General features: G+C 34.6%; 1 protein-coding gene across 2 annotated transcripts in view; it reads right to left on the bottom strand.

Moving 5' to 3' along the window:
- The window catches only part of LOC121411498 (lysine-specific demethylase 5A-like), a 42,888-nt gene that overhangs the window by 13,072 nt on the left and 6,632 nt on the right, over nucleotides 1-23,184 (bottom strand). The window contains exons 2-20 of one of the 2 annotated variants that reach the window (XM_041604263.1): nucleotides 22,284-22,361; nucleotides 17,766-17,825; nucleotides 17,206-17,268; nucleotides 15,160-15,228; nucleotides 14,351-14,461; nucleotides 13,602-13,727; nucleotides 12,843-12,999; nucleotides 11,275-11,459; nucleotides 10,624-10,782; nucleotides 9,519-9,638; nucleotides 8,709-8,864; nucleotides 7,926-8,107; nucleotides 7,005-7,167; nucleotides 6,429-6,548; nucleotides 5,540-5,734; nucleotides 4,805-4,986; nucleotides 3,853-3,977; nucleotides 2,961-3,111; nucleotides 87-204 (exon numbers count right to left, since the gene is read on the bottom strand). In XM_041604263.1, the coding sequence (XP_041460197.1) occupies nucleotides 87-204; nucleotides 2,961-3,111; nucleotides 3,853-3,977; nucleotides 4,805-4,986; nucleotides 5,540-5,734; nucleotides 6,429-6,548; nucleotides 7,005-7,167; nucleotides 7,926-8,107; nucleotides 8,709-8,864; nucleotides 9,519-9,638; nucleotides 10,624-10,782; nucleotides 11,275-11,459; nucleotides 12,843-12,999; nucleotides 13,602-13,727; nucleotides 14,351-14,461; nucleotides 15,160-15,228; nucleotides 17,206-17,268; nucleotides 17,766-17,825; nucleotides 22,284-22,361 (2,520 nt within the window). Of the gene's footprint in view, nucleotides 1-86; nucleotides 205-2,960; nucleotides 3,112-3,852; nucleotides 3,978-4,804; nucleotides 4,987-5,539; nucleotides 5,735-6,428; nucleotides 6,549-7,004; nucleotides 7,168-7,925; nucleotides 8,108-8,708; nucleotides 8,865-9,518; nucleotides 9,639-10,623; nucleotides 10,783-11,274; nucleotides 11,460-12,842; nucleotides 13,027-13,601; nucleotides 13,728-14,350; nucleotides 14,462-15,159; nucleotides 15,229-17,205; nucleotides 17,269-17,765; nucleotides 17,826-22,283; nucleotides 22,362-23,184 lie in introns of both variants that reach the window. The other variant, XM_041604262.1, reaches the window with a different exon arrangement.

Genomic DNA, 23,184 nt, shown 5'->3' with positions numbered 1-23,184 from the left:
TTTATGGAATTGCCCAGATCTTATTCACTTTACTATTTGTGATTTCTGGAGTGAAAAGTGATTGATTATGAGCAATTAAGAATTACCTGGACTAGTTGAGCTTCCCGAATCTCACAAGGCAGACTATGGACTTGCTCCATGAAGTCTGTAAGTTCCTCATAGTTCAGCTTGCTCACATATTTACTATCCACATTGCTCTTACTCCTGTGGGTATGCAAATCATAAAAATAATAATCTGGTTAGATATAATGCTCTTACGACATCAAACATAGCTATTATTACCCCCATCATCGTTTTCAATTAGTCATTTCCGTATACAAGGTGTGCACATCCTCTTCTCCCTGGGAAGTATTCCAGCACGTTGCAATTGAGGCACACACAGTGCAGGACGAATTACAATGACTTTAGTACACATTTAGAACCTGGGAGGAAAGTGGCAAAGTGAAGATTGACGCCTTGCTAAAAGGATGCTAGGCCGTGGTGGGATTCGAACACACAACCTTCTGATTAAATCTAAGTATGCTCTGATGAAAAATAAGCGCAAGCTCAAAGGTTCAGGGAACGTGATGGTAGAGGATCTAACAAAGCATAACATGGAGCTACTGAATGCACCTTCCAGGATGAAAGACAAAGTTAATGCTTCATGGTCCATTGATGGACGTATTATAGCATTACTGAAATCTACTGCCACGTCTTGCCATAAAGCTAATGACTTTTTGAATATACTGGTACCCTTTTCTATGTACCCATTAATTCATCACCCTACCCGAGTGACTGATCAATGTGTCCCTTTGTTAGATAACATTATTACAAATGATGTTACTAATAAACTAAATGGTGTTATTTTAGTAGATATTACTGATCATTTTCCTATATTTGTTTGTCATCATAAAATTGAAGAAGAAAAATATTTTATATACAAAAGAATCTATAATGATAGTAATATAATGGAATTCAGCAAACAATTGCAAAATGTCAGATGGAATTTGAAATCAAATGAACCTGTTAGTTACAGTTGTGTTTTGTCTAAATTTATTCCTATATATGACGAATGCTTTCCTTTTCAAGAAGTAGATAGTAATAAATGCAAACATAAACCATGGATTGAAAAAAAATTCATGAATAAAATAAAAAAGAAATGGAAGTTGTAGAAAAAGTCATTGAAAAGTCCAAGTGAGAATAGGATAAGAGTCTGGTGTCATATGTAATCGTGTTGCCAAGGCTGTGGGTGTTATTCACTGTTTAAGACACTTTCCAAGATATATTTTGATTATGTTATATTATGCTTTGAATTACTCCCATATAAATTATTGTAATATTGCTTGGTCAAATAATCATGATTATTTTATTACTAAATTATTTGTTTTGCAAACAAAAGCTGTACAAATTTTATCTAATTCAACTATAATGCCCACTCCTTGCCAATATTTTCAAAGCTGAACATGTTAAAACATATATGACATTAATAAATTGAATGTTGCCATATTTATGTTTGTTGTCTAAAGGCCTTTTACCTACTTTGATAGCATCTAAATTTGTCCTTAATTGTATTGTACATACGTATAATACATGCAATGCTGTAGAATACCATCTTCCTAAAGTCAGAACTAATTTTTCAAAGAACACTATATTTTATAGAGGTCCTCATCTTTGGAGTACTATTCCAGACCATCTTAAGAATCAACTTTCTGTTAATAGCTTTAAACGTTCCTTTCGATTATTTTTTATTAAACTTGTACTCAGTAACTTAATATTATACATGTATGTTTACCACGACTTTGACTTTGTCATCTTTGCCCACCCCCCCCCTTCTTCTTTTTTTGTTGACCCCTCATTCGACATAAATTGTTTTCTTTGCTGTTATCTTATGTCATTTTTTTCTATAACTATGTATTTATATGTTCATCATTTTTGTTACTTGTATGTATTGACTTTTATATGTGTGTTTTTATGAAGATTGAAAAAAAAATCAATTACAAAGCAAGAGTCTGAACCACTACATCACAGCTCTCCCCAAATATACATGACTAGAGATGTAAAAAAAAACTACAAAAAATGAGGAATACTAAAGTCATTTGTTTTACTGTCAAATAATAACTTGTCAGTTGTAGGGAGTACATGATGTCAATCAGAATTGATTAAAAATGTCTGAAATTCATCATGAATAAGCCATTTCATACCCAACATTTTTTTTCTAGCCATGGGCTCCTTAAGTCTGTGAAGTGGCATCACAGGGAAGTAACAATGACCATGTGTTGCATATGTGTTACATGTATCACCTACATCAGTGTGTTGGGCCACAATCAGAGGTAATCTCTGAAGGCTTGACAATGGTTCGAGGTGACTGGATTTAATCTAGCATGGGAATCTGGCCAAGTAAAGCTATTTAATAAGCTACCTTGGAATCCTGCATTACCATGCACCAGAAAATCAAATTCATAAATCTTACATTCCATCCAAAATAAATTTTGACCCAGTGTATATACGCAAAGAAATTTGCTTTCACTTTCAGGTTCATTAAGTGCATGATGTGTCTAATTTGTGTCATAGAAATAAATTATGAGGTTTTAGTTCACAACACGATGTCTGAACAAAAGACACAATAATAAGCAATTATCCAACTGAGCTCTAAAGCTTATATCCTTGGTCTGAGCATCTTAAGATCACCAATGCTAACAAAGGATTATAGACTGATTGACACTGAGGTACATTTATACTACAGAGTGTCCTAGAAAAAAATGAAACCAAGAATTATTGATGGTCTCATGTAACTTACTAAAAGCTATCATTGACAAATGACATATCAGTCTTTTATTTTGTCTGGTATGCATCATACTTGTAATCATATAATTAATGATATGTCATTTATCAATCATAATTGTTATAAATTTATGATGAAGCATTGATGATTCTTGGTTTTGTGTGTGTTTTTTCTAGCATGCACAGTAAAAAACCTGTACCTCGTCTTGTGTTTCTTGTTGACAAGCTGAAGGGCAACACTGGCACACCTCTCGGCCTCGGCCACAGCATTCATCAACTGCTGAAGCAGGTCATTGTCAGGGAAATGCTTCTCATCTGCTTCCTCGATCATCTCTTTCAGCTGAACTATATCTGTTCAGGAGAGGAATGTACACAAATAATATCTCGCTTTTATACTGCGCTAAGTACATCGCAGCGACAGCTCAAACCGCTTTATATTTATATTATGTATGTGGCCTACTAACAACACTACTATCTATAGCAAAGCATCTTGATCTCACCAAATATTAATTTCAGAATACCATTAAAAAATGTTTTATATTCACTTGGTCCACAAGCAGTTGAGTCTACTTCTCAGTTAGTCTAATACCACATGGGCTAAACCCATTTGGTCTACTATCAATGTGGTCTAATTGCAACATGGTCTACACAACACTAGGTCTAATACCCACTTAGTCTAATTCTCATTCAGTCTAACATTCAGATGGTCTAATTGCCATTTCGTGTACTAATTATTTTTTTTATTTTGTCCAATTGAAATCTGATTTATAAACTGTTCATATAACGACAGACCAAACCAAGAAGATATAAGATGCAATGGTTATAGCCAAACTAAAAATTAGACAAATACCGGCACAAAACAGACAATTCACTTGAAGCTCAGAGATCATAAGATGCCCTATACAAATTTATTTTTCTAGATTGAATTTGGGTACACTACAAAAGTGACCTCCATATGTCCAATGTTAAATTGATTAATTGTAAGTCATGTACATTTGTACCTGCGATACATAATAATTTTTTTAAAAATCTATCTTTCAACAACACATAACATTGATCTCGAAGACTTTTTCAGAAAAAAATTTGACTTACCCAGCTTAGAATCTTGGGATGCTTTGAGGGCATTCTGGACTTTGTTAGCCCAATTGTCAAAGGACTCTGCTCTAATTTTCAGATTATGCAACATCGCTGGCAGTTCATCAAGAGTGTATCGATATCTGTAAAACAGATTTGTCAAAGTACACAATAATATATGTTATACACATTATACAGTCAAAATAAACATCTAACACAATATATAGTGACTTTTTGTAAGATACCAACACACAAGGCTCGATGTCAAGTTATTTTAGCTGACTCTGCTCCAATTTTGCTCAAATAAAGTCACATGTGATAGAAGTTAAGGCGTTATCACCATCTTTATTCAAAGATAATATCCAAAGTGTTGATCAATATAAAACATGAAAACCACAGTCACTCTTTATAAGTGCTGACTATTAACTTAAATATGACTAGTTTAAAGAGGAATGATGACAACGTGATGTACCACCTACATCAGTGTGTTGGGCCACGATCAGAGGTAATCTCTGAAGGCTTGACAATGGTTCGAGGTGACTGGATTTAATCTAGCATGGGAATCTGGCCAAGTGAAGCTATTTAATAAGCTACCTTGGAATCCTGCATCACCATGCACTAGACATTATCATTTTGTTGATTGCACAGGATCAGGAGGCTGAATGCTGGCATCCCGAGCCGAGGTAAGGCAATTTCCGGCACAGCAAGCCAAGGGTCACAAAGGGTTTCTCTTATAACTGAAGGTCACCCCTACCAGTTCTACAATTCCCCATAACACATCCACAAAGGTAACCTCTACCATAGTCCCCATCACCCCAACTACAACCACAAAGGTCATCACTCCCACCAGTTCCACAAACAAATCCACCAGCACCATCCTCATCACCCACACCACAATTACTACATCATCATCATCAGCAAACCACATCATTTTTAATACAACTACCATCACAACACCAACGTCCTTTACCTGAGACAATGCTTTGATGACTGGCATTCACACAGTTTGTCCACATGATGAATACAGACTAGTTTGTTGGGAGTACATGGGCATGTGATGGCTGATAGGAAACATGTGGTCTTGCAGCTCTCACACTGTCTCTCATCATCAGGGAGCAGCTCAAAGGCCTCCCGCTCTGCTTCGGTTATACCCTGCAATGAAAACAAACATCCACTCAATAACGTCCTGTAATGGTGAATGTAAGTCTTGTATCTCAGCATCACAGAGAAACTCATCATTTGCAATTTACAGAGTATATCAGAAACTTTTTTTTGTTATTACAGCAGTTTCATTTTTTTTTAATAGATTAAAACGTTTATGAGAATGAAAGTGTCATATACGGACTAATTGAGACATTCATAAAGCCCACAGCAACCACCTACGATCAGCAGACGAACAAAAAGTGTCTCTTTCAAACTATACACCAGTTGATGGACATGAACTAGGCCCTCAGGTAAATTTCTTGGCTACTTGTAATACTCTATATCCCAGTGACTTTACACTATTTGAATAACTTCATACGTCTTAGCATTATAATTGCTTTACCTATATTTATGTTTATGCCTGTGTTGCGTAATGATGTTTGTCAAGTAATGTTTTAATACATTATGGCAGAGCCCATTGAAGACCAACATATTGTTGAATGGGCTTCCTTGTTTTTTAAATATATACATGAAAAATGAAATATAATGCACATTTCCTCACCCTTTCAAGTAGAGCCTTCCTGCATCTCTTCTCCTCATTGACGATGAACAGCATTTCTTTGTAAACCGCTGCAGCCATGCTGAGATCCAAGCTTTCGGGGTCTGCTGCCATCTTACATACCAACTCTTCATGTGAGAACACACAGACTCGCTGTAGAGAGCGGTAGTAGTCGATGCACTGCCTGCCCATCGGAAGCTGCAAACAATCGGAAATGAATTTAATTTACTAACAATTATAATATGGTTATTCATAGGGCACTTATAACATATATTGTATGTATCTAAGCGCTTATAGAATTTTCAGAAGTTGTCAGATTCAAACAGTCATTCCCGCACACAATGAGAGAGTATACACAACAGAGAGTATTCTAGTATTCTATAGAAGCTTAAATTTCCATGCATTAGTATGCTTTAGCTCAGCTACCTATACCAAACAATGCCTCCCAATTTTGGTCATTGACATCTAAACGAATATCAGCAGAAACTTCATCTGCCACAAACTCTTGACAAAATACACCATATTTTCCATCAAAACACAAGGTAATTTCATATTCATTCACCTATATTTTTTTTCTCCTGATCACTGACCACTTTTTTTAAATTGCACATATATGTGTATTAAGCAGTCTATATACTAATTGATTTGATGCTGAATTGCAAGATACTTTTGAGAGAAAGAATACTTGAAGCTCATAATTTGCACATACAATGAAAATACCAACATCCAGATTAAGAAATCAGTTGATTGGTATATTTCCAAGTTTCACCTAACCACTTGAGAAAATGGTGTCAAATGAAGCTATTATCAGTAAAGCAAATTCAGCACAAGGGCTTCACATTAGTACATTCATTTATACCCAACTTTGAACAACCAAAAAGTTAAAGCTTACCCAATCAGCCGGACAGAAATTGACAGCTTCTGCAAAGTTGTAACCTTGGTTGAAGCCTGCGTGATAGGCTCTAGGGAATGTCACTACAAATTCTCCAGCACATTGATTGGTTCTGACAATCTACAAATATGAAGTAAGTGGGAGATACATCTTAATAACTTTCTATACGTATGAGGATCAAAGTATCTAAAAATATTAAATACATGTACATTGTTCAGTATGGGGAGAAATGGCATCCTGGATTTTTTCAGGATACACTGTATACTGATGGCGACATCAAAGCACAAAGCAAAGACTGGCAGTTTGTGGTTGGCAATAGTAAGCACACAATGATGACACACAAGGCATTACCATCACAACAAAGTACAAGCATATCAGAGAATGCCTTTATCATCTACAATTCCTCATTGTACAAAATGAGAGCTTCAATAAATCGTCCAAGATTCCAGTCTTCCCCCTGAAGTGTCATTTCATTGAAAAGTGTGGCAGAGCAAGTTACCGGTTTCAATCTAAGAAGATAAAAAATGGAACCCAAATCTTGGAGTTCGTTAGAAATAGAATGAGGAATGTACTTACCGGGACTCCATGATTCATAAGGATGGTAGGCGACATGATGGTGACTAACTGATGAAGAAGGTCAGGCTGTGCTTCAAATAACTCTGGGGCTTGGCTTCTCATTGCCTTTTCAAACAGATCTGCAGCACTCCCTGGTACCCCATACCATGTCTTCGGCTCTCCCCTATAACAAAACAAGCATTAGCAGTAGTAGATTTGTTTCATCATACAACAGATTACCCTAATTTTGAGATAGAACACAAAGTTCAAGTAACCAATCGAATATTAGAATTCTTGGAATTTTCTTGTTAAACGCCATGCTATTTTTTTAAGTAAGGGAATTCAGTAAGTTATGTTTTTCTCCAATAAAGGCCATCATTCAAAATTTTCAGAAAATCGATTTCAATTGATGATGCATGAAATGAATATTCAAACATATCAAAAGTATCTGATTTCGTCCTAAAATAAAACATGTTTATTATAACATAAATTTGCATAAAATTAAAAGAAATAATTTCATTTGTTTAGCACCCTATCCATCTTCTCTAGTAGAGATTCTATGCATTCTTGTCTAATACATGCAGTTCATGCAGTGAGACTGACATTTTATACTTTTGACTTTATGACTCTAAACCTCATTCATTATCACATTTCCCATATGCAGATGCAAACAAAGACACAATTTAATAAGATGATTGAAAAGATGAAAAAGAAGAAGAAAATGGAGGAGGTGGAGGAGGAGGAAGAGGAGAGAAGAAGAAGACTGAATATACATGCTTCATTAAAGTTAATATCTAATATTTGGAGCATACAAATGGAGATAATAGAATAACCATCTATATTGATAGAATGACCTTTTATATGTTAGCATAAACATGAAAAGAAGTAGAGGATGAAGAAGCAGAAGAGAGAAGTGGAGGAGGAAGGGAAAGAAGAGCTTACCAATGGAGATAATTGATAGAATAACTCCAATGATCCTCATTATGCCAGCAGAAAGATGAGAAGCACATGCCAACATATATCCAGGGTACCTTCATACCAGAGATATCAGCATTGATATGACACAACACTGACTCGGATTGAACAGGTAAGTTATTGAGATTCCATGGCGATGTGATATACTCCTGAAGATAAACAAAGGAAAGAGGTTAAGAAAAACATGGCAGATTAAACTAGAAATGTGCATTGCTGCACAATATACCTGAAATGTGATTATTGCCAGAACAAGTTATTTCCATGTATATAATTGAAAGCAACCCTTAGAAGCTGCTACCCAAATATCTAATCAGATCATTGTTACTGCAATATGCATTTAAATGAATCAATTTTGAAATTTATCTCTCAAATCTTCATTTATTGGGAACAAAATATCTTCAAATATATGTAATGAAAGCTGTGAACTTTGACCCCATGACCCCTAAAATGCACTCCAATCATGATCTCTCTTATATGCATACATGAACATGAGCCAAGTTTGAAGTTAAACCTTCAGTTCAAACAGATTTTTCAGTAATCACAAGAACAAGATATCTAAACGTTAATGACCTCTGTGGGTTTTGACCTTTGACCTGATACCCCCAAAATAATTAGGTCATTGTCACTCTGATGTGCATACTTTTATGGAGGGTGGAGGCATAAGAATATTTCAGGTAATGCATTCCTGAAAGCAAAATTTCAATTGTCTATCATTCTACAAGTCTTTGGGATCAGTCAACATGAACTTACCTGGTCTTCAGGAGCGACCACCTTGCTCTTCTTGGTGGGGAAGCCACTGCCCTGGACAAGAGTATGGATATCGGCCCCATACTCCACCAATACATCATCCTCAACAGACTGAACCAGTCTCCAGAATTCCTTCTCGATCTGCTCTGGTGGAACCATCTACAGTGTGTATCAAACAAAAATATGCAAGATCTATATAGTGCTTTACCCTTATTATTGCAAATTTTTCTGGCAATCGCACAATCAGTGGTCAAGATCTGGGGGGGGGGCAGGGGTCAAATTGACCCCTCAGTATATCCTAAGCCCTATTTAATAAAGACTTGCTATGATAGCAACTCTTGCTGGATGGAATATCAACTTTCATTGGAATAGCCAATCAAAAAGCAGAATTGTCACTGTTGTCATGGGAGTTGACATTCCAGCAAGACTTGCTATCAATCATGGCAACTTTTTATGAAATGGGGCCCAGGTCTGAAATAGCCCAGTTAAATCAGGGTTAATACATGCCAATACCCTGGCATTAATATGACCACCTTGATCAAGCACTGAAGCATTCAAGAATTCCCTCCTACAGGGTATCACTACACTCGAGCAGAGATTTTTATTTGGGGTCTCTCAATTAAATTAATTGTAAATTTGCAAATGATTTTGCTGATCTGCTTCCTGCTTCAAGGAGTGTAAACTGATTTGCTACAGCATAATAGATCAATTGTAAAATTGCAACATAATTATAAAATAGGAATATAAATTTGTAATCGATTGCAAATATTTACTTGCAACACCCCCTAAGTGACTAGAATGAATACAACTTACATGAACGGGCATGGAGAAGAAATCTTTCTTGAACTGATCAGCCTTCTCACCAAAGGTCTGCAGGGAGTATTCCCTGCGAGCTGTCTCAAAACCAAATGGATCCTGTGGTTTACTCAGACCCTGTTGAAAGAAAGGGTAAGCAAAGATGCATGCATTAACTGATAGAGGTGGACAACTTTCATACAATAAAGAATTCATCTTCTTTCATTCCTCAAATTGGCAATAATTATTAGTTTTCTATTCCTTTTCATTGTTGAATAATAAAATAAATATGGATATTACATGATTCAAACTTTATGATTAAAAGTAGTATTTCACAAAACGTTTTCAATTTGCATTTTTAAATCAAATGGCCTCTTAACACAAATGGCACCACCTGGAGCCTATAACACTGGGAATGGTATCAAGTTTTTTGTACATTTTTTTTCCTTTGAAACCACATATTCAATACATAATTGCTTGTATTCAAAATAAGAAGAATCTGGAGGGTATCTTCTTAAAGAAGACACTTAACCTCCATGAATCAATGGACCTTATGCATCACAATTTCATAGAGCCCTGCCCCAGAGGATATAGGAATACATGTAAACAGAGTTGTCAGCGATGCGCCAGCTGCAGATTTCCGAAGCATGCACAGCAATAGCTTCAGCCCCTAAAATGGCAGTGCGATATTAATGCATTAAGTCTATAACGTTACGCTGAATATGTTAATCATTCATAAACAATACTTCTTGCTGAAATCAAATAGACTCATCATTCGCCATGTTATCATTCAATATTGGCTTTAAAGTTACATAATAAACTGACAACTTGGATTATAACTATACCTTGATCACATAAAGCTTAAAATGAAATGATATAAATACATGAAAGAGCAACATGGTGGAAGCTGGTGAGTGTTTCATGTAGCATCTTGTCGGTGATCCACACCAACTAATTTGTTCTAAGCCAATCAAATGCAAGGATATTGGCAGCTTATAACAGAATACAGGCTGTTTTTTCGTGAAATGCTCCCCTGATCTAACCATGAGTCTAACAACATGGGTATTCCTTCATGTAATTCTAAATCTACATCAGCTGAAAAAAAAATCAATTTTTTGTTTACCTTAGCAACACAGGAAGGGCACCTCCAGTCGCCTTTGGGGACCTCAGGTAGGGGAGGGATTAGACAGAATGTATGGAAGCTATCATCGCATCCATCGCATAGCAGGAGGCAGTCCTCTACATCACCACGCCCACATACATGGCACATGTATGTCTCAATCTATCAAACATCATAGGAGAGAAGAGGGAGAAAGAACGGCAATCAATCAGGGGCATTTCACAAAGACTAAGGTTGTACTTGAAAATAATTTCGTAAAAAACAGTATCATGTACCATATTTTTCATGATGGGTCTAACAAAAGGTCGCTTGAATTTAACATTATAATCTAGTAAAGTCCTTGATTATTTTACCATATTGAAGAGCAAATGTCATGCATCTTTGTTTTTTTTTCTTGTATAAAAAAGTCAAAAAGAAAAAAAGTGAATTTTAGATTGTGTAAAATAATTGAAAATTAATTCGGGGGGGGGGGGGGCAGCAGATAAGTGAACCTGTCACGGAATTGAACCACTCAAAACATGGTGGGGCAAACCTGTGATGACTTGAGCCTACTCCTGAGTATGTAAAGCTGCCTGGGTTCTGATATCTGGTGGATGAAAAAAAAGCTTGTTTTTGAATTGTCATCATTAATAATTCACCATCAATATTACTTACCAGACTCGTTATATTGCCAGCTCGAGCTCTCATCTGCATAGACGAAGTGGCAGCAGCTGCATCCTGGGCAGCCTTCCTTGGAGAGGACTTGCTGGCCTTCTTGGGGGTTCCCTTGGTTTCTTTAACATCTTGCTCAGTCATGCTAGACTGACGGTCAAGCTTGGCCCAGGATCCATCTAATCCATCTGGAGGTGAACATGGCGAGTAATAATAATGATGATAATAATAATAACCACAGTGATAGTAATAGTGATAATAATAATAACAATAACCACAACAAAACAACAACAATAATAATAATAAATAAAAATAATAGGGTAGGAAAGTTCGATTATAATTGCCCAAGCTTTAGCTTGAGGTGCCGATGATTAATCACCACTTCTCAGCTGACAGTTATCCAATCACCTCACTAAGGTTGAGTGCAGCATGTGAATAAATTTCTTGGTGAAGGAAAGTAGGCAAACGCTGGGATTTGGAACACTTACCCTCTGAATGAAATACGAGATACAGAATCCAGAGATGACAACATGCAAGTCCGTGATTGAAAATGTTTTTCTTTGCTCTATCTTAAACTTATATGATTGATATGAATTAAGATGACATATGATATATGTTATGTTTATTTATAGAGCTAACCATGTGTATAAATCAATGAGTAACAATAGAATCACTGCATGAACACGTACACAACCACCAGTATCTACATGTACTCCACCACAACGGCTGCTTTCATTGCCACAAAAATACAATCACAACAGACACTGCCATAACAAATACAAATTCATAATCATCTGTATATATATATATATCAATGGCTGATCACACAGTTGTGAATTAAATAAAACAACAAACACTGCAACTTTTTGAATTCCCACGATCTGCTACAAACGCGAGCAGACTAGATCATCTGGAATCTATTACAAATAATTGATAGTCCCTTTTTGTGGTTCACTTTTGTGCAATTGCCTTTTCATGACCAACTGCTATTCTGATAATTCACATTAATTCAAATTTGCACGTAAAATCTGGTGATGATGATATTGATATGGATTGGCATTGAACATTTTTGCTATCGTGGGTGGTTCAAATTAATGACTAAATATTCTACAAATGCTACATCTTCTATTACCAACATAAGAAGAACAGTCAATCCTGTCATCGTCACAAACCTGTTATTTGGTGGCCACCAAAATCATCTCTGATTTGAAAAGGAACGTGTTGGAAACACGGTCTATAAAGGTTACCTACCTATAATGAAAGCGGGTCCACCAAAATTATCACTGGTTTGAAAACAGATGTATTAAAGAAATCTATAAAGGCCACCTGTCAACAGTCGCCATTTTTCCTGTTTCCCGATAGGTGGCCTTAATAGACAGGTTTAACTGTACTTCTCATACTCAACACAAACAACAGTGCACAAGTTCTACAACGAGCCATATACAAGCTCTTCCAAAATTCTAATTCTACTTCACGTATTAGTAAAAAACCACAACCAGTGAATAGAGGGGGGTGTGAAAAGTGTAAAATAAAAGTGAAATAAACACTTTGTAATAACTGAATAAACTAACTTCTTTCAGGGCTCATCATCATGGGGGTTTCGTCAAAACTACCTTTCTTCTCTCCTGGATGGGCAACGAGGCCCAGACCAGCAAACTTAGGTCCAGGACCAAACAGCTGGAGCTTCTTCAACTCTGGGTTGTTGCTGATGTCCACCGTCAGCGGCTCCTGTGGGGTACGAGACAGAAGGGAACACTAGAGTGTTCACGGAAGTTTATTGTTTAACATGTGGGAAAAGGTGCTCAGTTCTCAATATCCATCAAAAAATCTGCTAAAAAATCTACTCAAATCTTAATATCTATTTAGTTTTCAACTCCCTTTGTGCCTTGAGAAATCAAGAGGTGGATTCAGCACTTTATAAATTACATTATGATAATTATTATTGTCATTATTATTGTTATTGTTATTATTAGTGTTAATATTATTACTTTCATTATTATTATCATTATTAATATTATCACCATCATTATTATCACATGCACTTAATAAAAAACAAGTGGAATGACCTGTAATCTTGCCTGCATCAAGCAATTCAATATAGTCAACAAACTGTTAAAGGTTTGAAATAAATATCATGTGAGAGTATTAATAGAGATAAGAAAATTTACTCTTTAACTTGGTTAATTTTAGAAGTCTTTGATGACACTGAATTTCTTATGTATTTCTTTGTATCATCAGTACACTATCACTGGCAGGCACCAGTGGAAAAAAAAGATGTTATGACTCAAGCCGAGTATGTGTAGGGATGAATAATGAGTGGATGTACATACCTCTGGTGCTTGTCTCTTGACTCTGCGACTGTAACCCCCTGTAGAAGGTGGTTTGATGGCTTGACGAGATGGGATCCCATGAGGTACATAATCCTTGTCCTTGGCATCACCCTCTGGGAGTGGTTGCTAATGGAAAATACAAGGGGAAAAAAAACACAATTCATAATTTGTTACGGCTAGGTGAATAGGCTTCCAGAATCTGAACTATAACACAAGGTTAGGGTTCAAAGCCCTGCCGAGAAGGAATTCCATGAGGTACATAATCTGTGTCATTGGCATTACCCTCTGGGAGTCGTTGCTGATGATAAGTACAACAAAGGAAAAACAAACATGATTTATATATAAATACTAAGTGTTGTGGCTCAGTGGAGAAGTCTCTGGACTGTGAACAATAAAGTCGGGGATTCTTTTCATGAGAGAATGTAAAAATAGGTTTCACAAGATATATCATGGATTTATTGCTCGCCTTTTAATAAGTATCAGTAAAAGAGATATTTTGGGGTATATTTTTAGCGCCCGTGTATGAAATCACACATCTTGGTTGTACTGCCAATGGGAGGATCTCCATAGCATTTGGACTTCTTGACAATGAAATGCTTACAACTCTCAAATAGTAGGCTATATGTCCTATTTTTCAAAAACCTTTTCAAAATCTTATTCTTTGACTTTGACCATTTTCATGCACATGTTTCAAGAACTTAATTTCCCTTTTGACAAAAGAAAATTACCAGAAAGATGTAACAACTTACCACTGGTTGGTCAAAGGATGCTCCAGAATGGAAGACATCATAAGGCCAAAGAATTCTCTCATAATGCTTTAACAGTTGACTTCCAACACCTTTACCAGGAGGGTAATGAAGCTGTAAAAGCAAGACAATCAAGGCGTCGTTAAATAATGATTTCTAGAAAATTGTGTCTAAAATATTTACTCATGAAAGCACATCAGTGTGGAAGTTTCACAATACACCATGTATTTGTTTGTTGGCATAAGTTTAATCTTGAAAAGGACTACTAAACTTGACATTGTGACAAGTACATTTTAAAGATTTGCTCATTCTCCTGAGGAAGGCAAGAACATGCTCAACAAAATGTTGAGTTTGGGTTTTGACATTGTGACATTGACAAGAATTGACAAGAATGTTTAAAAAAATCCACGAAGACTGCAAGAATGTAGTTGTCAAAATGTTGAGTTTGGATTGTCTTTTTCAGGACAAAACCTACATGAATGTCTACAAGAAAATAATGTTATAACATGAGATCTCCACACTACCGGTAATTCATTCTTGCCATGGAAACCTTTAGAATAGATCATCATTATCTTTTTTAAAAGTGTACATGTAATTATTTACTTGATATTTTAAGGAAAATACTTTCAATGAAGTAAACCAGCTCAAATATTAGAACTACAGTATTTCAAGCAACTTTAAGTACATGTATGTACAAATATTCATGTCAACTGACAGGAAAATACATGTACATACAGTAATACAAAATAATATGATTAAACATTTTTCTTTCTTCTTCTTTGTAATTTTGTCGGTTTTCATATTGTGCTTACTCTGTTTGCAACCCTGCTCCACCTCCTTTCTCTGCAAACAAACTCAAATCCACCCTCATCTTGAACAATCTGCAAAGACCAAAGAAACAAAGATTCATTACTATAAAGTAAACCACGAAACAGTGGCAGATCTGCACGTAGCTCTGGTATACAAAATACTTTGGGTACATGTAAAAAGCATAATTATTACTTTATCATCGATGCATCCTTCATTCACAAAGTCACAAAACCCTTCAGACCCCATTTGTACGTAAGAAGCACTATGGTTTTAATTTGTTTGCCTTCACTTCAATTACACTTTGGAATAAAATATCACTGCGCACAAGAACCAGTACCATGGAATCCTTCAAGAAAGCGCTGAAATGTCATCTCTTCAACTTAAATTAAACTTTTAACTTTGAACAGTTGTGTATTTCATGTTCATAGATGTTTTATGTTATTTTATTTATTGGTACTTTTTTTCTGAAAAACACTTGGGAGATTAATTTTATAATATAAGCACTAAGGCTTAATGTACATATATGTTTTTTTATTATTATCATTCAAAGACATAAACAAGTGCAGTTTCAAAATTTGATCAAGTTTTTTTTTCTGTAGAGTTATATGTACAAGCACTACTTTTATATTTCATAACATGGATTTTAATTAAAATTTTTTTTTCATAATTTTGCATCAAAACAATAGTACTAGCTCTCTAGTAAATGAATATCCTTCCATAAAATGCACTAGAATGTATTAAAAGATTCAACGAAAAAGGCAAAAACATGTCAAAGTAATTATTATTTCCTTGTTGATGTATACAGAAGAATGCATCTTCATATAAACTTGGGTCATAAAACCCACCATACTTCATTTTTCCTAACAGTGGGGTAATACCCTGAAACTTTGACCCAATAGTTGCTGGCAGATGACAACATAGTACATGAAGTTTGTAAAAATTATTGAAGATAATCTCATTCATTAAACTCATAAAAATGTCAACATTAAACAATAATATCATAAAGGGGACGATTGAAGCACAGACTTTTCTATATACAGGTACATGTATGCCTGTTTGCATATCTTTACAAATATATGAAAGAGTTAAGATATACATGTAGCATTTGTTTTCAACTAGTTACAAATTGTCATGAAAGAATAATTATGAATTGTTTAAATGTGATAAAGCATATTTCTAGACCTTGATGTGATCATAGAAGCATAATTGATAGATTAAGCGAAAATGACTTAGGGTAGGAGGTATCAAGATCTTTGGGACAGTGACCTTTATTCAACCTTTAATGCATCATCATGCAACGGACATGAACATATTTTCATCTCAACGGCAAAACTTCTGAATAATAAAGTATGCCCTCTAACTGCATACATATCATCTGAATACTGCTCATGGGACAGATGCCCTTTCAAAATGTTATGGTTTGGCTATGTACAGTGTACATGTAGTACACTTTAATGCATTATATTTTTTTAGGGGTAAGGGTCTTTATACATGTACATTTACATACATGTATTAAAAAATATCATATTGGCCACTAATGATTCCTACAGATGGCAATTACATTGCACCATAACTGCACTCAACAAAATCCATAAAATGTACGGATAAAAGAAAATACATGATAAAATGGCCTGGAGGGGGTAGGAGTTTAGGAACAACTCAGTGTATAATGTGTGATAGGTAAATTCCACAGAAAAAAATGCAGGGTGGGGAGTGGGAGGGGGTTCTTCTTTTTATTTGGCAACCAGTCAATATGACTATTTTTGCCATCATGAATATTATATTATTCACATTTGTTTTATTTGAAAAAAATGTATATATAACATATGAAGTAAAATTCAAATATTTCTTTTTTTTTTTTTCTTTTCTTTTCTCTTCTTCTTTTTCTATTTCCTTCTTTCTTTCTTTTTTTGTTAGGGTACCTAAAAGGACTTTCCCCATTAATAATTAGCCTTTTCCAAAGCCCCCTTTTTTTTAATTTTGCTCATGGCAGATACGTACTATCCTATATGGTTCTGTGTACACAAAAGAGTTAAAAAGGCACTTACCTTGCTTAGATTGTACAAGTCCAAGCATTTGCCACATACATTTGGTATCTTTAGTCTGCAACCCTGTAAATAAAAAAAAATATCTAAATGTTATATGACAACATGGGAAATAAAAATTCTTGGTTTTTTTTTATTTCTAATAGGGGATGGCTTGTTAGCGTATTCGGGTGTTTTGTTCAGTTTTCTCTAACTGGCCTCCAAATGAGAATAGATTCAGATTCACAAGCGATTTTTTGGTGCAAATAGGGTATACACTTCAGTATTAGTTTGTAATCCACTACACAAGAATGATTCACTATGTATTTGATGTCAAATCAAAGATATAATAAATATCAAAGTTATCATTTATAAATATACATTTATGTCATGATTGTGATACCGGTATATATAAGTATATATCCAAAGATCTGCTTCTTTTTTTGTGGGATGAACTGTGGACTTTTAAATTTAAACTAGGAAATTCATAGGTAAATATGAAAATGTTTAAAAGCAAGAAAACTACATGTACCTTGATACATTAAAAAAGAAATTCAAACTGTATAATTGAAAAAAAAAATTACCTGGAGTTCCCAGAACTTGGCGATACTGTCCAAGAAGTTCAGCTTTATTCTTGTCTTAGCCTGAAAAATAAAACATTTCATATTATACTTTACTACATGAATATGAAATGTGTAAATGAATACCTAGTTGAAAATGTACAGTCTCAAAAGACATTCAATTCTCATAAAAATACATGTATAATAATATTGTATTGATATATGAGTAGTTGAGTACAGTGGCAGATCCAGGGGTTTAGGGTGTGGAAATGACAATTTTGAAAAAAGACAACAGAAAAGTGTATTTGGTCGCATTTCATAAGTTGGGTATGCAAAAAGGTGGCGTATGAACAATTTTCCACATGGTGCCATGGATAAATTGTTGCTACATCACAGCATCTTGACCAAATTTATTGAGTAATATCTCATTTTGAAGCTAGAACTATAGGCTAAATATATTACAATGAATTAGATCAATACAATATCAGGAACAAAAACTATAGCACATTAAGTTTGAAGTAACAGGGTGGCGGAGCCGGTGAATGTGGTAAATAATAAAATATTAATTAAACCTAATTAACAACTTTCTATAATGTGTAATATGACTGTTATCCTCATATTTCTGGGCGTTTTAAAGCAGGGAACAATTAAATGTCATAAAAATTTGACAATTTGAAAATATACAGCAATGGAATACATGTGTGTGTCAGCTCTGATCTGCAACTTAATCAATTAGTAAACCGGAGAGATTTGGTTAATTATCTAACTTGTAATCTTAATTTTTAGTACAAATGTTGTGTATCATTGCAACAAACATTTCTACCCATGATGTTGTCATTTTGCCAAGCATATAAATACAGTGACAGGTATTTTGGGGGCAAAAATGTGAAATTAAATACTGGTAATTAATTAGTAGGATTAATATTCATACAATAATAAATAATTGTTCAATTTTTGGTACAGATTTAATTATTGAAGTTTCAAGATTATAACTGCAAAATACTAGGGTGATCCAATGTTGCATTAACTTTTGACACCATTTTATGTGCAGCAGGTCCAATTTGAGAAAAACACATTTCAAAATTCACATTTACGTCTATGTAATAATTACCTGTTAATTAGTCATTTTAAGGAAAAATAAAGGTATTCGAGACTTAAAACTTTTTCATTATTTAGAGAATGGTAATAGCTATAACATATCAAAAATAAAATTTTTGACCATTTTTACCCTGTTCGCGAAATTGGACCACCTTATGACATGCGACCATTTCTAAAAATGGGCTTCCATCCCTTGCATCAAAGGGGAGGGGGTGTGATTGGAGTGATAACCCATTTTTTTTGTGGTGTTTGCTTGCAAAAAAAAAATAAAATACTTCTCATGATAACCTTATCAAGAGTTTTTCTGTGATCTTCATTGACTTTTTTTCCAGCAGCTCAAACATTTAACAAGTGGAATGCCTCTGGGAGTCTTGCCTTCATTAAGCGTTTCTGACTTTGAAAACGGCTACATGTATTGAATAATTATTTACAAAAGAAAACATTCATACGAATAATTGACCCAAAATGGCCTTTGACCTTTGGTCTTGTGACCTAAAAATGTGTGCAAAACAACTATTCATACTTGATTACCCTTACTGTATATCTATATCTATGTTTCATGAACAAGATCCATGCTTTCTAAGTTAAGATGCCAATCCAACAAATACAGTACCTCTATGAAACCAGCCATTTCTTTATGACCTAAAAATGACCTTGGACCTTGGTCGCATGGCCTGAAGTGTGCACAGGATATTTAGGGATACATGGTTGCTCTTACATGAATGTCCAAGTTTCATGAAATACATGTAGATCCACAAAATTTCAAAGTTACAATGTATGATGACAATTCCATAAATACCCAAAACATGGGCAAAGTTTACTGACCCTAAGTGACCTCTGACCTTGGTCATGTTACCTTTAACTCCGGCAGGATGTTCAGTAATACCTGATTACCCTTATGTCCAAGTTTCATTAACTAGGTCCATATACTTTCTAAGTTGTGATGACATTTCAAAAACTTAATCTTGGTTAAGATTTCAATATTTGATAACTACATGTACGGACCTTACGCTGGAAGTTTTCTAGGCTACCGTAACTATTTTATGAAGCATCAAGCCTGAACCTGGAATGTACAACTGGAATATGAATTTTGCAAACTCTGTTATTTACATGTAATGATTAAAAATAATACACCCCTGTATTACCAATAAAATTTGTTTACAAACAATCAATGAATAGCATAGGATACTCAAGCATTGCACGTGTATGAATATTGCCCTTCAGTCTTGTTAAACTACATGTACATGTACATGTAGTGTACACTTTTAAAATGTGCATCATAAGATCAAGGTGGCGTATTAAAAGATTGACCAACAATCACACTGAACTTTGGACTTTGAGAAGGTGTTCAATGGCACGTAGTTTCACATTAATTTGTGTGCTAGACATGTAAACATACATGTTCACATTTACAAGCTACTTTGTTTCATATCATAATTAAAAGGTCAAACATGTTTTGAAGGAATTTCCAAGGAATCAATCATGTTGGCAAAACACCTCATTGAAAATCTACAGTATGCAGTCTTCTTTCCCTCTTTACTTTCTTCTCTATATGAAATACACATGTATGCATTTATTTACAAATATATTTTTTTAAAGATATTTTAAAAACGTGTGTCACAGAAATTTAATAAGAAATCCTAAAAAGATGAATTCATGATGCATGAATTCCAATCTTGAATCAATGATGTACATGTTAATTTCAAGATTACTCAAGAATTTCAACCAAATTTGGTGAAAATTTTTAATCCCTATATTAGATCTCTCATTACAATTTAGTTGCTTTAAAATTTTTAGGGTTGTTAATTCCCTTGTAAAAAAAAATTGAATAATAAGAATCATGATTACAAATAAATTGATCAATAAAAGAATTAAATTGTTGTTACCATCAAAGAATAAATGTTCATTACTAAAGGACAAGTCCAGCCCCAACAAAAAAATCCAACAAGCATAACACTGAAAATTTCATCAAAATCGGATGTAAAATAAGATAAAGTTATGACATTTTAAAATTTTGCTTAATTTCACAAAACAGTAATGCACATCCTGGTTGGTATGCAAATGAGGAGACTGATGACATCATCCACTCACTATTTCTTTTGTATTTTATTATATGAATATATGAAATATTCTAATTTTCTCCTCAATGTCAAGTGAAACAGTGATTTATTCCTCCCTGAACATGTGATATTAGCATTGCTTAATACTATATGATTCAGTCAAGTCGGTCCCTATGGTCATACATGTATCTGTAAAAAATGAAATATTGCATAATTCAAACAATAAAAAACAAAAGAAATAGTGAGTGATTGACATCATCAACCGACTCATTTGCATGTCACTGAGTTATGCATATCACTGTTTTGTGAAAAATAAGCAAAACTTAATATGCCAAAACTTTCCTATTTTACATCTTATTCTGATGAAATTTTCAGTGTTATGCTAGTTTGATTTTTCTCTATTTATTCAAATCAACATTTTGGTGGGGTGGGCTTGATGCCCTGGGCTGGAAATATTTACATCTACATGTACTGTACATGTACATGTAAATAGAGTAAAATTCACAGAGCAAAAATGCTGAAAATTTAATTAAAATCTGATAACAAATAGCGAAGTTATTGAATTCTAAAACTAAGCAATATATTTTTAAAACAGTTATATGCACGTCGTCATGAATATTCATTAGATGGACTGATGACATCACGTCCGCACTTTCCTTTTTCTTATGTTACATGAATCATAATTGTTTCATTTTTTCATACAACTGTGAATGATATGTCTCCCTATTATTATCAAATATGTTGCAGCAATGAATATCTAATGCACTTAATCAGTTGTTATTTCAATATTTTTGGTTCTTGAAGGACAAAAATTGAATAAACCTTTTTTCATTTCATGAAAGAACAAGTGGGGCTATGACATCATCAGTGTGCTCATTGAATATTCATGAAGACATGCCAATAACTGTTTTACCGGAATAATGCAAATCTTATATAACTTTGTTATTCCTTGTCTGATTTTGATCAAATTTTCAGTGTTTTGTTTGTCTTATTTTTCTTTGTCTGTTCAAATCTGTTTTTTTCAGCCTCGAGTACCCCTTTTTAGGCACCAAATAGTGTCATAAATTGGATTACAAAAGGCTTAGGTTTGCCCTTGAGAGGGCTTGATATACATGTACATGTAACATATTGAGCCATTAAGCTATCAACCTTTCTGAACATAATATTTAATATGACAGTGATACAAATTAGTACTACCTATCAGAGAAAAAAATGGATAGTAAACATTCTAGATTGACACATTAGATGAGCAGTTCTCACTTCTTTGGAAGGAATTTTTGAAAACTACATACTATCTGCCTAAATATCACAATTTCAGGCTTTTGAATAAAGGGGGAAAGCTGCAGAGGCTTTAAAGAATGTTTTTAAAAGGGTGCATATTTACCTCAAGTTCATTCAGTCTTTGTATCCTTGGAGTGAATTTGAAATTTTCAACATCAACAGCAAATGGGGGTTGCCAATCCTGTTTCAAAAATAAAAGACATGAATCAAATTAATTTATATGGAACGAATACATGTACAATGGGTGATTTCAAGTAGTATGGTATTGAAGTTGAGAAACATGAATACAAGGTTGTCTAATCTAAACTCCTACACTGACGGTTGGTTTAAAAAACGCATGCAATAAAAAAAATACATCTAACTGCACTCTCAAAGGCCCGATTGCATGACATCTTTAGAGAAAAGACTCTGTGACATGTCTATCTTATCTCTTCAAAAACTTTCCTACATGTACAGTATGCAAAGTTCGACCGAGTTCCGAAAGAATCAGAATCAGGCAGAATAAAATACATGTAGATGGGATCCAAGGTCATTTTAAAAGTTAACCTACATGTACATTCATCCAGGTGGGTCTCAATCAGACCTCAGAAGTCGGAACCCTTTTACACCAACCCCTTCGTTCTCACTACTTTCCTAAACTAGTTTACTGGAAACTAGTCTCGCGATGTCGTTTTGAAGATCGCTTTGCCTCGCTAAACTAGTTTTAGCCACTAGCGTAAGTGAGGACACAACCGTTCTTCGTGAAGCGATCTTCGCAAATTTTGAGCGTGCTACTCCACACACTGTGTGTAGAATGCCTACGCTGCGGCTTCGAAAGCGTTATGAGAACAGTGTCACAGATTCCAAAACACTGGAACAGGCAAACAAAATTAATACTTTTGATTTTCGACAGCTATGTAATTCTCACTGTTTTCACAACCTCCTGCCTAAATCAGCTACATTGGAAAAGGCAAAGCTATAACATGACAGTGAATGGGGAATTCCAAGGGCCCTTGTCATCATTT

Source organism: Lytechinus variegatus, chromosome 3 (assembly GCF_018143015.1).
Source record: "Lytechinus variegatus isolate NC3 chromosome 3, Lvar_3.0, whole genome shotgun sequence".
NCBI lineage: Eukaryota > Metazoa > Echinodermata > Echinoidea > Temnopleuroida > Toxopneustidae > Lytechinus > Lytechinus variegatus.
The sequence above is the reverse complement of the archived record's forward strand: the minus strand, read 5'-3'. Positions and strand labels throughout refer to the sequence as shown.